Source organism: Bufo gargarizans, chromosome 5, assembly GCF_014858855.1.
Source record: "Bufo gargarizans isolate SCDJY-AF-19 chromosome 5, ASM1485885v1, whole genome shotgun sequence".
Taxonomy (NCBI): Eukaryota; Metazoa; Chordata; class Amphibia; order Anura; family Bufonidae; genus Bufo; species Bufo gargarizans.
The window spans coordinates 240,890,921-240,905,569 of record NC_058084.1 but is presented as its reverse complement, the minus strand read 5'-3'; the positions used below and the strand labels follow the sequence as shown (position 1 = coordinate 240,905,569).

The 14,649-nt window shown below is 41.4% G+C and overlaps 1 protein-coding gene across 2 annotated transcripts in view; it reads left to right on the top strand.

The window, feature by feature from the left end:
* The window catches only part of NKD2 (NKD inhibitor of WNT signaling pathway 2), a 186,381-nt gene that overhangs the window by 109,959 nt on the left and 61,773 nt on the right, over positions 1-14,649 (top strand). For both annotated transcript variants that reach the window (XM_044294075.1, XM_044294074.1), the window contains exons 4-5: positions 6,096-6,150; positions 6,468-6,595. In XM_044294075.1, coding sequence (XP_044150010.1) covers positions 6,096-6,150; positions 6,468-6,595 — 183 coding nt within the window. The remainder of the gene's footprint in view (positions 1-6,095; positions 6,151-6,467; positions 6,596-14,649) is intronic.

The following is a 14,649-nucleotide window of genomic DNA, read 5'->3' as shown; positions in this document are numbered from 1 at the left end:
AAAGACTATGGTAAAGGAGAGAACTTTGTAAAGGCTGCCAGAATTTGCTGCTTATCCTGGGCGCAGGCATAAGGTTTTGTCCCATTGGTCAGGGCCCTGTCCTAATGGTCTGAAGGATCCCATACACTCTAGATCGGTGATGCCCAACCTACGGCCTGCGGGACAAATCCAGCCCGTGCAGTGACCGAAGGCAGAGCTTGCGGCGCTGTCAGCTATTCAGGAGGTGCAGGGCTGCCGGCATCAGGCAGCGAACTATGACTGAGAGCACATCTCGGCCGGCCATTGCCATTCAGTGAATCATTAACTGAATGGCTCAGGCGGGATGAGCGCAGCCAGCAGTGACAGAGATAGAGGAGGGGAGGTCACGGGGGCAGCGCTACAGCAGGGCGATCAGCCTATGAAGTAGCGTGCATGCTCAGAGTCGGGAAGTGTGCGGGCACCTCACTCACTTCTGTGCTCGCCGACGGCAGCAGCTCACCCTACTCCAGGTAGGAAAAAACTTTCCATCTTTGCAGCCGCTGGCTCGATCCAGTGCTCCTCTCTAGTCCTCCTGAAAATGGCTGTGTGCCTTGTAGTGAATTGAAGTGACCACCAGTGTTGTGTACCACAGACAGTGTGTGCAAATATACACGGTAGCCGAGCTGAACCTGCTGCTGCTTCAGTTAAAAAAATAAAAAAGCAAAAAGAGTACACAAGACACAACACTTAGCGCCAGATCACCCCCCATGACCCCAATTAACCCCTTGATCACCCCTTGATCGCCCCTGTCAATCACTAGTGAAAGGGAAAAAAGTGATCAATGTAAACTGTCACTTTTTTTTTTCACTAGTATTGACTGTTAGGTTTTAGGATAGTTTAGGCCCCTTGGTTAGGTAGTTGGCGTCGGTTAGCGCCCAGCCCACCGCACCGCACCGCAGTCACTGATTCGCTGATTAGTGTATCGCTTAGCAGCATTTGTACTTTTATAGTATCTGTAAGTTATCAGAACTGATCACACTCAGATCTATAATAGTATTAGTGTCACCTCAGCTCGCCCTCCACCCAAAACGCAGTGTTTGCCCGATCAGGCCTGATCGGTCGCCCACACGTGCGTTCACCTACGCCTGCCCCACCGCAGTGACAAAAAATTTTGGGGGGATCACTGCACAATCACTTTACAAGCGCTGCGGCGATAAAAAAAAAAAAATCTGTTTTGATATTTTTATCAATCGCAGCGGCAGTTTTTATTTTTTGTCCCAAGTTAGCAGAAAATTGTTTTTTTTTTTTTCTTACAAAGTCTCATATTCCACTAACTTGTGACAAAAAATAAAAACTTCCATAAACTCACTATGCCAATCACGAAATACCTTGGGGTGTCTGCTTTGAAAAATGGGTCACATGTGGGGTATTTATGCTGCCCTGGCATTTTAGGGGCCCTAAAGCGTGAGAAGAAGTCTGGAATCCAAATGCCTAAAAATGCCCTCCTAAAAGGAATGTGGGCCCCTTTGTGCATCTAGGCTGCAAAAAAGTGTCACACATGTGGTATCGCCGTACTCAGGAGAAGTTGGGCAATGTGTTTTGGGGTGTCTTTTTACATATACCCATGCTGGGTGAGAGAAATATCTCTACAAGACAACTTTTCCCATTTTTTTTTATACAAAGTTGGCATTTGACAGAGATATTTCTCTCACCCTAGTTTGTAAACGCTATAACTTTTACCCAAACATTTTTTTTTAATCAAAGACATGTAGAACAATAAATTTAGAGAAAAAGTATATAGAAATGTAGTTTTTAAAAAAATAATTTACAACTGAAAGTGAAAAATTACATTTTTTTGCAAAGATTTCGGTACATTTTGATTAATAACAAAAAAAAGTAAAAATGTCAGCAGCAATGAATCACCACCAAATTAAAGCTCTATTAGTGAGAAGAAAAGTAGGTAAAATTCATTTGGTTGGTAAGTTGTATGACCGAGCAATAAACGGTGAAAGTAGTGTAGTGCAGAATTGTAAAAAGTGGTCTGGTTATTAAGGGGGTTTAAGCTAGGGGAGCTGAGGTGGTTAAAAAAGAAAAAGTACTTTTGAAACATAAAACTATATTCCCTGCAATATGTGGTGGAGACAGTATCCTGGCTACAGGTATCCACAGACATCAGATCCAAAAAACAATCAGATGGGGAGTATTTGGCACCCATAGAGGTGATTACATTGCTCGTTGTGTTGGCTTTGTACTCACCGCTCCCTGTGACCCTTTTCAATCTGTGACTTCTCCCCGCTCACACCATGTCTGAAAAAGGGAGAGGGGAAAAGGGTGGGGCGGCAGGCCTGCCTCATTTACCATTTTCTACACCGGTTTTAGGCGTAGAAAAATGGTCCAAATGTAAGACAGCTAGGAAGCTGTCTTACATTTAGAAGTAGTGGAGGATCCGCATAAGTTATGTATAGGCCAGTGCTTCTACATAACTGCGGTTGATCCATCGCCAGGTATAGGGGTTAAGACCGGCGTCTAAAACGCTGGTCCTAATAAATGTGCCCCATAGTTTTAACATTGAAAAGCTGGCTGTATGAGGAATCCACTTTTTTGTTGCACTATGTAATATGTTTTTTTAGAATATTTATTTTTGTGCTGTGTGTATTATACCATACACTGACATCGCACAGCTGCATTTCTCTGTATTTTAAAAGTAGTTGGCAGAGTTTTATGCAACCTTTAGTAACCCCTGTAGATGGTCTAAAATAACAAAATAATGGATACTCACCCATTTTTTGCCCTGCTTCTTCCTGCTGTGAGCTCTGGACCTCATATTCTTTTTTAAAAATCTTTGTCACCTGATATATGTGTACAATATTATTGTTTATTCTTTTGTATTTTGCACATGTGTTATTATGTTTTGCTAGTGATACTCTGCAGTATACTGTGTTATCCGACAAAAAAAAATGTTAGGGCTGCTTTATACATCATTAAAGATACATTTCTAATGTACTCACTTTATTGATTTTGCGCTGTTTCCACACTGCTGATTTGGGTCATGCGACCCCGGACGTCATCAACCCTTCTCTGGCACTGACGTCTCGTTTACAAGCTTCTCCCTACTTGAGGGAGTGGCCCTGCTCTGTAAACAAGATGTCAGAGCCTTTGGTGCCCACCCCCTCTCTCCCTGTATCTGGCTGCTGCGATCTCATTAGTATAACAATAGCACAGCAGGGCTGTCATTACCATACACCAGGTATCCTCAAACTGCGGCCCTCCAGCTGTTATAAAACTACAACTCCCACGATGCCCTGCTGTAGGCTGATACGTGTAGGCTGTTCGGGCATGCTGGGAGTTGTAGTTTTGCAACAGCTGGAGGGCCGCAGTTTGAGGATGCCTGCCATACACAAAAGAGAAGGCAAGTCAGGACAGCCAATCAGATGAAAGACCCGCCCTCCCTGCAGTTTACACCAGAGAGTAAAGACACGTGCTTCGGCCTGGGCTCTTAGGTTACCCAGGAAGAGGAAGTGGGGGGGGGACACTGCATTGTGTGTATGGAGGGGTGGGGGACACTGCATTGTGTGTATGGAGGGGTGGGGGACACTGCATTGTGTGTATGGGGTGGGGGGTCACTGTATTGTGTGTATGGGGTGGGGGAGGGGGACACTACTATGTGTGTATGGGGTGGGGGACACTGCATTGTGTGTATGGGGTGGGGGACACTGCATTGTGTATGGGGGAGGGGGGACAGTGACTATATAGTTTATAGTCAACATAGATAAGGCTGTAATAGAACTTAGATAGCTATAGGTGTCATATATAACACCTTTTATGTATCTAAGCTAGCTGATACCTATATTTATCTAAGCTATATTAGATACACAGAGCTACCACAGGGCTTAGATACACAGAGCTTAGATACACATAGCTGCCACAGGGCTTAGATACACAAAGTTGCCACAGTGCTTAGATACACCGAGCTGCCACAGGGCTTAGATACACAGAGCTTCCACAGGGCTTAGATACACAGAGCTGCTATGGGGCTTTGATACACAGAGCTGCCACAAGGCTTTGATACACAGAGCTGCCACGGGGCTTAGATACACAGAGCTGCCACGGGGCTTAGATACACAGAGCTGCCACAGGGCTTAGATACACAGAGCTGCCACGGTGCTTAGATGCACAGAGCTGCCACGGGGGCTTGGATACACAGAGCTGCCACAGGGCTTAGAAACACAGAGCTGCCACGGGGATTAGATACACAGAGCATAGATACACAGAGCTGCCATAGAGCTTAGATACACAGAGCTGCCACAGGGCTTAGACACACAGAGCTGCCACAGGGCTTAGACACACAGAGCTGCCACAGGGCTTAGATACACAGAGCTGCTACGGGGCTTAGATATGCAGAGCTGCCACTGGGCTTAGATACGCAGAGCTGCCACGGGGCTTAGAAGCACAGAGCTGCCACGGGGCTTAGATACACAGAGCTGCCACAGGGCTTAGATACACAGAGCTGCCACAGGGCTTAGAAGCACAGAGCTGCCACTGGGATTAGATACACAGAGCTTCCACATGGCTTAGATACACAGCGCTGCCACAGGGCTTAGATACACAGAGCTGCCACATAGCTTAGGTACATAGAGCTTAGATACATTGAGCTGCCATAGAGCTTAGATACACAGAGCTGCCATAGAGCTTAGATTCACAGAGCTGCCGTAGAGCTTAGATTCACAGAGCTGCCATAGAGCTTAGATACATAGAGGCTGTGTATCTGCAATGTGACAGGATGATCTGTCTGTGTGAGCTAGGAGATGATCATGTGACTGGTTTATGCAAAGTTAGGATGTGCAGAGCAGGGTGAGGGGAAGATCAGATTGTTCACGCCCACAAATATTCATGAGGCACAGCTCAGGCTTTGTTGTTATACGCCCCCTCAGCATGTACTTCAGCATGTAAACACAGCAATGACAGAACCATGAACAGGTGTAAATATGGGTTTCTTTCTTAAGAAATCAAGCTTAACTAATGCATATGTAAGTCCTGATGAGTCATGCCCCCCCCGCCATTTAGATATGTATGTTTGTTATTAATCATCATCCACTCCAAACCCCTCCCCCCCCCCCTTTTCCCGGGGTGTTCCTTGTAATTTTACCCCATCCAGAACCTCATCAGACCTCAGATCAGACTGAAAAGAATATTATCTTTATTTAAAAACTATCTTACTTCACTTCAGGGAAGACTCTCACGCTCTATCCCTGCTGGGGCCTGGGCTGGGTCGTGACACAGTGCTGTGCTGCTGCTCCTGGTCTCCAGGGGGCGCACATGTGACCTGACTGCGTACAGCGCGTCAGGTCAAAGTGCATGCTGTACACAGCCAGTCAGGCAAGCAACTGAGCAGAGACCAGAGCAGCGGAGTGGCCGACCCAGGAGGCGGAGCGGGGAGGGAGCACGTAAGTCAGTGCCAAGTGCTTACTACTCCCTCCGTCATCCAGCGCGGCCGGCAGCCCGCCAGACGCGGCAGCAGCAGCAGCGATGTGGTCAGTGGCCTGCCTACCGCCCAGAGGCTGGGGAGCTAGCCTGCAACCTGAGGCTGGAGCCTCCCCAGCCTCTGTGTCGGCCCACCCCTGACTCGGATAACCCCTTTAATGGTTTTATATTTTTTGTTGCCTGGTTTGCCATTGTGCTTTAAGATTTTTACCAACTGTAACAGGGCTATATCAAATAAGGGCCAGAGGAGATCACTGCTTAGGATTTATATTAATATTTAGGATTGGCAGAGTCTGGTCTTCCACTTGAGCTGTGTTTGCTTTGCAGCGGTATAGTGGGATCTTTTAGATTTGTCCACCTCCCCCCTTTTTTTTTACCTTCTGTATATGTATTATTTGTGTTTCAATAAATGTTGATATATTTTAGATTTATGTAGGTATTATTGTGTACGGGTCAGTAGTTTATCTCTATAGACTTTATTGTAAATTTTTACTAGGCCCTCTATATACATTAGGATAAAGCCGAGGTATTTATTGTTTGACAATGACAGAATGATACATAGCAATAAAAAATAGCACATAATGCTAATATTTTTCTGTACAGACTTGTAGCATCCACCTCTACAAAACTGACTGTCAAATTTCTCATCCTCACAGGAGCTAATAGCTGGAGCAGTTAAAGATGGACAGGATAATCAATTTGCTCTGGAGGGTAAGTAATGTAGTATTATTTGCTATTCTAATATCCAATAGCTCACATCATCAGTATAAGAAATAAACAACCATAATCTTACCCATAATTCCAGTCATGTAATGGTATGACCGATAGGATATGCCACAGTAACATGTCATCAGTTACTATGGTGGGAAAACCTCTTCTAAGAATATTAATATGAAGCACTGATGATGGAATTGTGTACTTGCCAGTCTTTATATTTTGCTTCACATTTTTTTTATGTTATACCTTTGCTATGAAGTATATTTTTCTTCAATGAAGCCCAATTGTGATAAATTATAATTTTCTATTAGTTAACCTTCCACCCAAGAAATTAGAAGGATCTGAACAGCATGTATATTCATCTCTACTTGAAGATCCTGAAAAACCTCAAAATAAAGAAGGGACTAGAGGATTGGACAAGAAACATATTAATATTGATGTAAGTAAATATATTGATTTAAACCACAAATAAATGTCAGTCTATTAAATATTAAGGACACAACCAGTTTTCTCCTTAAATGGATATTCCAGTCATGTTATCATTTATCCACAGTATAGGGGATAACTGTTAGATTGTGGGCTCTTAATGCTGGGATCCCCACTAATCATGAGAATGGTGCCCCCTACCTAATAGAGCAGCTGTTTGGCATGCACACAGCCATTCCCTTCATTTCAGGGGGCTCCATGGGGTATGAGTTCCCGTTCTTAGGACCCCCATTGATCTAATACTTATCGTCTGTCCTGTGGATAGGGGATAACTTAGCATATTCAGAATACCCCTTTAAGCACTGAGCCTAATATTGCAAATTTGACATTTGTCTCTTCGTGTGAATGTGTAGCAAAAATTGTGTAGTACTGTGCTAGCCAGATCAAAACTATGTGATGTTGTATACTTTTGTGTTAATAAATACAAAAGTATTATTGGAGTGACATCTTTATTGGCTAACATCACATACTCACGTTATGTGGCAGTGGCAATAGCTTTGGAATGTTTTTACTTATCCATGCAATTCTGAGATTATTTGTGCATGACACATCACATTACTTCATGTTACAAGTACATTTAGATTGCTATGTTTTAACTTTATTCATAAAAAAATTCTAAATGTTCTGAAAATTTTGAAAAAATACACAATTTTCTAAATTTGAATTTTCTTGTTTTTAAGAGACCGTGTTACCACAAGAATGGTTATTTTTTCAAAACTGAATTTAGACACTTTGTTAACCCTTTAGGTGTTTCACGAGAATTACAGCAAAATGGAGGTGAAGTTTCAAAATGTAATTTGCAGAATTTCCATTTTTTCCTATAACTTATCAAAGGTTGACAGCAAAACAAATCTCCATATTGATTGCAATGTTTCTTGAGCTTGCAGAAAACACCCCATACATGGTCTTAAACTGTTGTATGAGCACACTGCAGTGTTCAGATGGGAAGATGTGACATTTAGCTGTTGGAGAGGGCACTATCACACATTTGCAGAGTCCCTGAGGTACCAGTGCAATGTAAATCCCCAATCCTGTTTTGAAAACAAACCCTTCAAGGAAGTGACCTAGAGGTACAGGGATTGGCTTTTACCCCAAAGGTGTTTCATAGAATTTTTAAGATTGGGACATGAAATTAAAAATTACATTGTATTTCAATTATATATAGTTTTGCCACAAAGGTTTCATTTTCACAAGTGGTAATAGGAGAAAAAGCACCACAAATGTTAGATTTTCCTGAGTACAACAATAACCCCCTATGTGCTGTTTGAGGACACAGCAGGATTCAGAAGAGAAAGAGAAGCATTTGCTTTTGAGGACTAGTTTTGTGATATAATAGAGCATTGGACAATACATAAAAAAGAAACTCCCAAGAAGTAAACCTTTTTTGGAAACCACACAATGTATCAAGGGGAGTAGTGAGCATTTAACCTCACTGGTATTTTGCAGAAGTTAATGCACAGCAGATGGTGCAAAGTGAAAATTGCAATTTTTGCATAAATACAGATGTAGAGTTAAGGCTACTTTCACACTGACATTTAGAATTCCGTTTGTGAGATCTGTTTCAGGGATCTCACAAACGGTTCAAAACGGATTAGTTCAGCCCCAATGCATTCTGAATGGATAAGGATCCGTTCAGAATGCATCAGTTTGGCTCCATTCCGCTTTGGATGCGGACAAACGGATCCGTCCTGACTTACAATGCAAGTCAATGGGAGCGGATCCGTTTTCACTGACCCAATATGGTGCAATTGAAAACTGATCTGTCCCCCATTGTTTTTCAATGTAAGTCAGAACGGATCCGTAACGCAGGTGTGAAAGTAGCCCAACACTCATGCTTTATGAGATGTGTTATCTAAACTAGATGCGTTAAGCAAACACCTTCAATTGCTGTTCAATGGCTTTTGTTTCAAGATAACACAATGAGCTAAAAAAAAATAGTTAAGAGTTTGAGTGTTAACCCTGCTACCTCTGTATGTCATTTCAGTGCTTGATATGTTATTCCCTGCATATATCAGTGTGAAAATTAAGCCCTCATTTTATTATTATGATGTGCTTCTTGGTTTTAGAAACACCCTATATGTGGCCGTAATCTATTGCCTGGGCATACAACAGGGTTTAGGAGTAAAAGAATACTATGTGCATTTGAGAGCCAATGTGGTGATTTACACATCTTTTGCTGACAACTGTAGAGGCTCTAGGGTAAAATAATAAAGGGAACCTCAAGAAGTTACCCAATTTTGGAAATTAAACCCTTCAAAGTATTTATTAAGGACTGAGCATTTTGTTCCCACAGTAGTTTTGCAAAAATGTATGCACATAAGATGGTGCAAAGTAAAAATGGCATTTCCCCCCACAAATATGCCATTTCAGTGCTCAATAAGTTATTCTCAGCATATCTCGGTGTGAAAATTAAGCCCTCTTATTATTCCATGCTTCCTGGTTTAAAAAAATAAATAAATGCATGTGGCCCTAATCTTTCGCTTGGGCATACAAAGGGTTTAGGAGTAAAATTTGAGACCCAGTGTAGTGATTTACGCATCTTGTGCTGACAACTGCTCTAAGGTGAAATAATAAATGGAACCCCAAGAAGTTACCAAATTTTGGAAATGGCACTCTTCAAGGTATTTATTAAGGACTGAGCATTTTGTCACCACAGGAGTTTTGTAAAAATGAATGCACAGAAAATGGTGCAAAGTAAAAATTGCAATTCGTCTCACAGATATGGCATTTCAGTGCCCAGTATGTTGTGCCCATTGTGTAACAGAATGAAAGCTAAGCCCTCTTATAAGGCTCTTCTTTCTGATTTTAGAAACACCCTAAATGTGGCCCCATTCTTTTACCTGAATATTTGAGAAGATGCCAGTGGCGGACTGGGAACTTAAAGCAGCCCTGGAAAAAAATACTAAAGTGGCCCCAGTTTTGTAGTTGGGTCCAAATTTATGGAAGGCAGAGCCAGCAATACCATATTGTGGCACATTATACCACCCTAACAGAGCCAAATACCACAGTGCATCATAAAATACTGTCAGCAGATACAAAATACATCCCCCACAAATTCCACTAGCTGGCCTGAGGAAGGCCCACCAGGAAATTTCCCTGTAAGGTCTATGGCCCATCCGCCCCTTTCCTGCGCATTGTGAGGCCCAATGTGATGATTTACACTGCTTGTGCTGACTACTATAGAGGCTCTGGAGTGAAATAATAAATGGAACCCATGAAAAGTGACCCCATTTTGAAGTATTTTGCGGAAATGTGCAGCGGATAGTGCAAAATTTAAATTGCAATTTTTCTACAGATATGACATTTCAGTTGTGCCCAGCTCATGCTGAGACTCACACCACACTACTTGAATTCATAGGCAAGTTCTACTGGGTACGAAATGCCATAAATGCCATAGTTGAGCTCAGAAGGGAAGCAGCACAATTTAGCTTTTGGAATGCAGATTTTGCCAGAATGGTGCTACAACACATATGCAAAGACTCTGAAATAACCATACAGTGAAACCTTCAATTAGGGACCCCATTTTGGAAACACCCCTCAAGTTATTTATCAAAGGATAGAATTAGCATTTTGAGACCACAGGTATTTTCCAAAAATTAAAGGGACTTTCTGATGATTATTATTTTTTATCAGAATTTTTCTAAAAAATATGTCATTTAGTCCATAAAATAATGTAAAGCTGCCCTGAGCCTTGCAGCCCTATGCAAGATCCCAGATTACCATTTTTGGTCATACTGCTGTGTTTTGTAATACTAAATTAGAACAATTGTTTACAGTGACAGTCAGTGAGAGCAAATGTTACTGTACTGTGTAATGTGTATTGCTAGAGAAGCAGTCTGTATATTTTATGCTAAAGATCACATGTGGACAGGATAGAGACAGTTTGAAATTAAAACTTGTGATCCAGCGTCTGGTAGACGCCTGGATCGTGGTATGAAAAAATTATCCTAATTAGGTGCAGAGGGGTGAAAAGATGAACGCTCATAAGTTTTGATAAATCTTCCCCATAGCCTTTAGAAATCGTGTTGGGAGTGTGAGCTACTCGTTTGTGCAGCTTTCACTGGGACCCGTTTCTAACGGCTTTAACTTCAGTTTTGTGGCAACTAGCACTTACTTTAAAGCTTACATTGTCAGCTTTCAAACAAGACCAAGATCTTGGCTTTAGCTAATTTTGATTTTTTTCTTTGTTTTTTATTTTTAAACATTTTATTCAGGGAGAATAAAGGCATAGCAAAATATACATTAAATACAAAGATAGGGTACATGACTTGTCATTAATAATTGTACATTCAGTTCCAGTGGCCTAACGTAAGACATATACATACTATTAATTTTGCCAACCATAAGCCTTAATGATTGAACCTAGATCTCCCAGATTTTCCATTTTCAATCCCCCCCCAATAACTAAATTTAAACCTCTAGTCATAAACCAAAAACCAAAGCTCTTCCTTCTAAGATATTCCCCATGAATGTCACAGAAAAAATCCTGTCAATTGGATTCCCTTCAACGGATTCTCTACCTTATTATGTTTAAAAATAATCTAGCTATTCTGCTACCAAATTTCCCTGTGTTCCCTTTAACCGCTTCTCTAAGTACCATTTGGTGTCTTGGAATAGTTTAATCAGTTCTTTCCTTTCTATCGGAGTTAAGGAGTGGACTATAAACTTCTTCCATTTTTGGAAAAAGCCTTTGGTATTCTTTTCCTTGTTCTTCTCTGTTTCTAGCCTATCTAGGATATGTTTCATAGTTCCTATGGCTTCTTTCAATGTAGAAATGGTGGGATATAACCAGTGTCTAAGTATCATTTTCTTTACTGATAAAAGGAAAAAATGGACGCCCTGCACCTGTGATTTCACCATTGTGGTCATAAGGTATAAAATGAAAGATGCAGTGTAGCGGTGTACTTTGTGTATCTATTCCCCAGACTTGCTTTATATAAGCTTTTGCTCCTTCCCATAAATGCTTGAAACTTGGACAATTCCAAAGACCATGTAATAGGTTAGCTTTTTGTAGGTGGCATTTCGTGCACCATCTGAGATAGTGTGAAGGGGCATTCTTGTATGGCAAGTCAAAAGCATAAGTCGCTTTGTGTAAAATTCTAAAGTCCATTTCTCTCCATGTTTCACTACTAATAGCTTGCCTCACCCTTTCCATCCCTTATCTCAATTTATTTGTCAGTGACCCAGTCCCTAGTTCCTCCTCCCACTTCTTAATCTAGCTATTCTGCTACAAATTTCCCTGTGTTCCCTTTAACTGCTTCTCTAAGTACCATTTGGTGTCTTGGAATAGTTTAATCAGTTCTTTCCTTTCTATCGGAGTTAAGGAGTGGACTATAAACTTCTTCCATTTTTGGAAAAAGCCTTTGGTATCCTTTTCCTTGTTCTTCTCTGTTTCTAGCCTATCTAGGATATGTTTCATAGTTCCTATGGCTTCTTTCAATGTAGAAATGGTGGGATATAACCAGTGTCTAAGTATCATTTTCTTCACTGATAAAAGGAAAAAATGGACGCCCTGCACCCGTGATTTCACCATTGTGGTCATAAGGTATATAATGAAAGATTCAGTGTAGCGGTGTACTTTGTGTATCTATTCCCCAGACTTGCTTTATATAAGCTATTGCTCCTTCCCATAAATGCTTCAAACTTGGACAATTCCAAAGACCATGTAATAGGTTAGCTTTTTGTAGGTGGCATTTCGTGCACCATCTGAGATAGTGTGAAGGGGCATCCTTGTATGGCAAGTCAAAAGCATAAGTCGCTTTGTGTAAAATTCTAAAGTCCATTTCTCTCCATGTTTCACTACTAATAGCTTGCCTCACCCTTTCCATCCCTTATCTCAATTTATTTGTCAGTGACCCAGTCCCTAGTTCCTCCTCCCACTTCTTAAACACAGATTTCCCTAGTGAGGTGGATTGAATATTTTACATTATCCTTTATAAATCCGAAAGGGAAAATTCCTGAGATCCCACCAAGGCCCTGAACCAATTCAATTTCTCCGGATCTCCCAGTTTCGTGGCTTGTGCCCAACAGTATGATTTTATTTGGTTGTATGGTAAAAAGTGGGAAGTAGGGATTTGGAACTTAGATTAGATTTCAGGCCATGCTAGGATCTCTGTTCCCGGAGGATTCAGCAGATGTTTTACAGAGGTAATCCCTTTTTCTCTCCACAGAGCAAACATCTTAGATTGCCTACCTGCTGGGAAAGCTGGTAGAGACCATAATGGCATATATAGTGTGATGTACATAGGTAGTCTGTACAGTTTCTTAAATCCCTCTCCATGCAACCATGGTGTCCCTCACCGGAGTATAGTTTTTTATGGAAGGGGGGTGTCACAAATTCTAGTAAGCAAGATCGCCACTAAGTCCCAGGGGGCCACTAGTTCTCTTTCTTATGGAGTATTTGAAAAGTATGATGTCCCATTTATCCAATCTCTGACCTGTCTAAACAGAGAAGCCAGATTATATCTCCTAATGTTTGGTAATTGTAACTCACCATCCCATTTTGTTAAGCAAAGTTTATCATAAGCAATCCGTGGTCTCTTCCCCTACCATAAGAAATGTGAAATAGCCCTCTGAATTCTTTTGACATCTATATGTTTAAGTAAAGGGATGGTCTGGATGGGATAAAGTAATCTGGCAAAAGTCACTATCTTTAACAGATGGGCCCTACCAAACAATGATGGCGGTAATTTAGACCACCGTGCTAGTTCTAATTCTATTTTTTTTTATTAACGGGTCGTAATTTAGCTTGTATAAGGATGATGGTATCTTTCCTATTTTCATGCCCAAATACGTTCGATAGTAGGGCATTACCTCAACATCAACAACAAGTTTCTGACGCCCTTTGTGTCTCTTATGGGGAGCCACATAAATATAATAAATGGCTTTTATTCACATTTATTCGATAACCCATGGTTTCGCCATAATAAATCATGGTATCTAGAATCTTTCTGAGGTGTGTACTTGGGGAATTTATGAAAATCTAAACCTCATCTGCAAAACAGAGGAGTTTTATTTACTTCTTCCCCACTATTATACCCTGATACGTGTCTGATTGGATCAATAATTGAACCAGCAGCTCCAAAGCCAGGTTAAAGAGGAGGGGGAGATAGAGGACAGCCCTGCCTAGTTCCCCGGCCAAGGCAAAAAGGTTCCGACAAAAAGCCTGGAGTACTCACGCTTGCCTGAGGATTTTTATATATTCCATCCAGGAAAGATCTAAATGATCCATCGAATCCAAAGGTGGCAAGGATCCGCTGGAGCCAACTTCAACTCCAACTCCAATTTACATTATCGAAAGCCTTTTCTGCGTCGACAGATAGAAAGGCAGGGCAGTCACGTCTATCCTGAACAGCTCACATCGTCCGTATGTTTTCCACTGCGACTCTTCCTTTTGTGAATCCTACCTGATGAAGACCTATTAGTCAGGCATGTAGTTCGCGAGCCTATTCGTCATCAACTTGGTCAGTATTTTTAGATCCTGGTTAATTAGTGAAATTGACCAATATGAACTAGGCAAAGTCATGTCTTTACCTTTGGGGATAAGTTTAATATATGCCATATTCCCAGAAGGCATTATATCCCCTCCGTTTAGACAAGAGTTAAACAAGGCTACTGAAGTTGGGGTAACTTCCGTATTTAAGGCCTTGAAAAATTTCGCCGGATAGCCATCTGGGCCTGGCGCCTTTCCATTTTTTGTGATTTTATAGTGAGTTTGACCAATTCCTCTGTAATTTGCTTATTTAGATGTGTCAGCATTTCTTCCGTAAGCTTTGGGAGAGTAACTTTAGATAAAAGTTCTTCTGCTTTAGCGTGATCATACTTCTCTTGGAGGTATAACAGGGCATAAAATTTTCCAAAACATTCTGTTATGCTTTTAGGGTCTATGAGTTTATTCCAGGTGGCGTCTATTATACTTTTGATCCCCATACCAGGATTGTGTACTTTTGTCCAATTGGCTAATATCTTCCCGGCTTTATTGCCGAATTTAAACAGATTTATAATCTA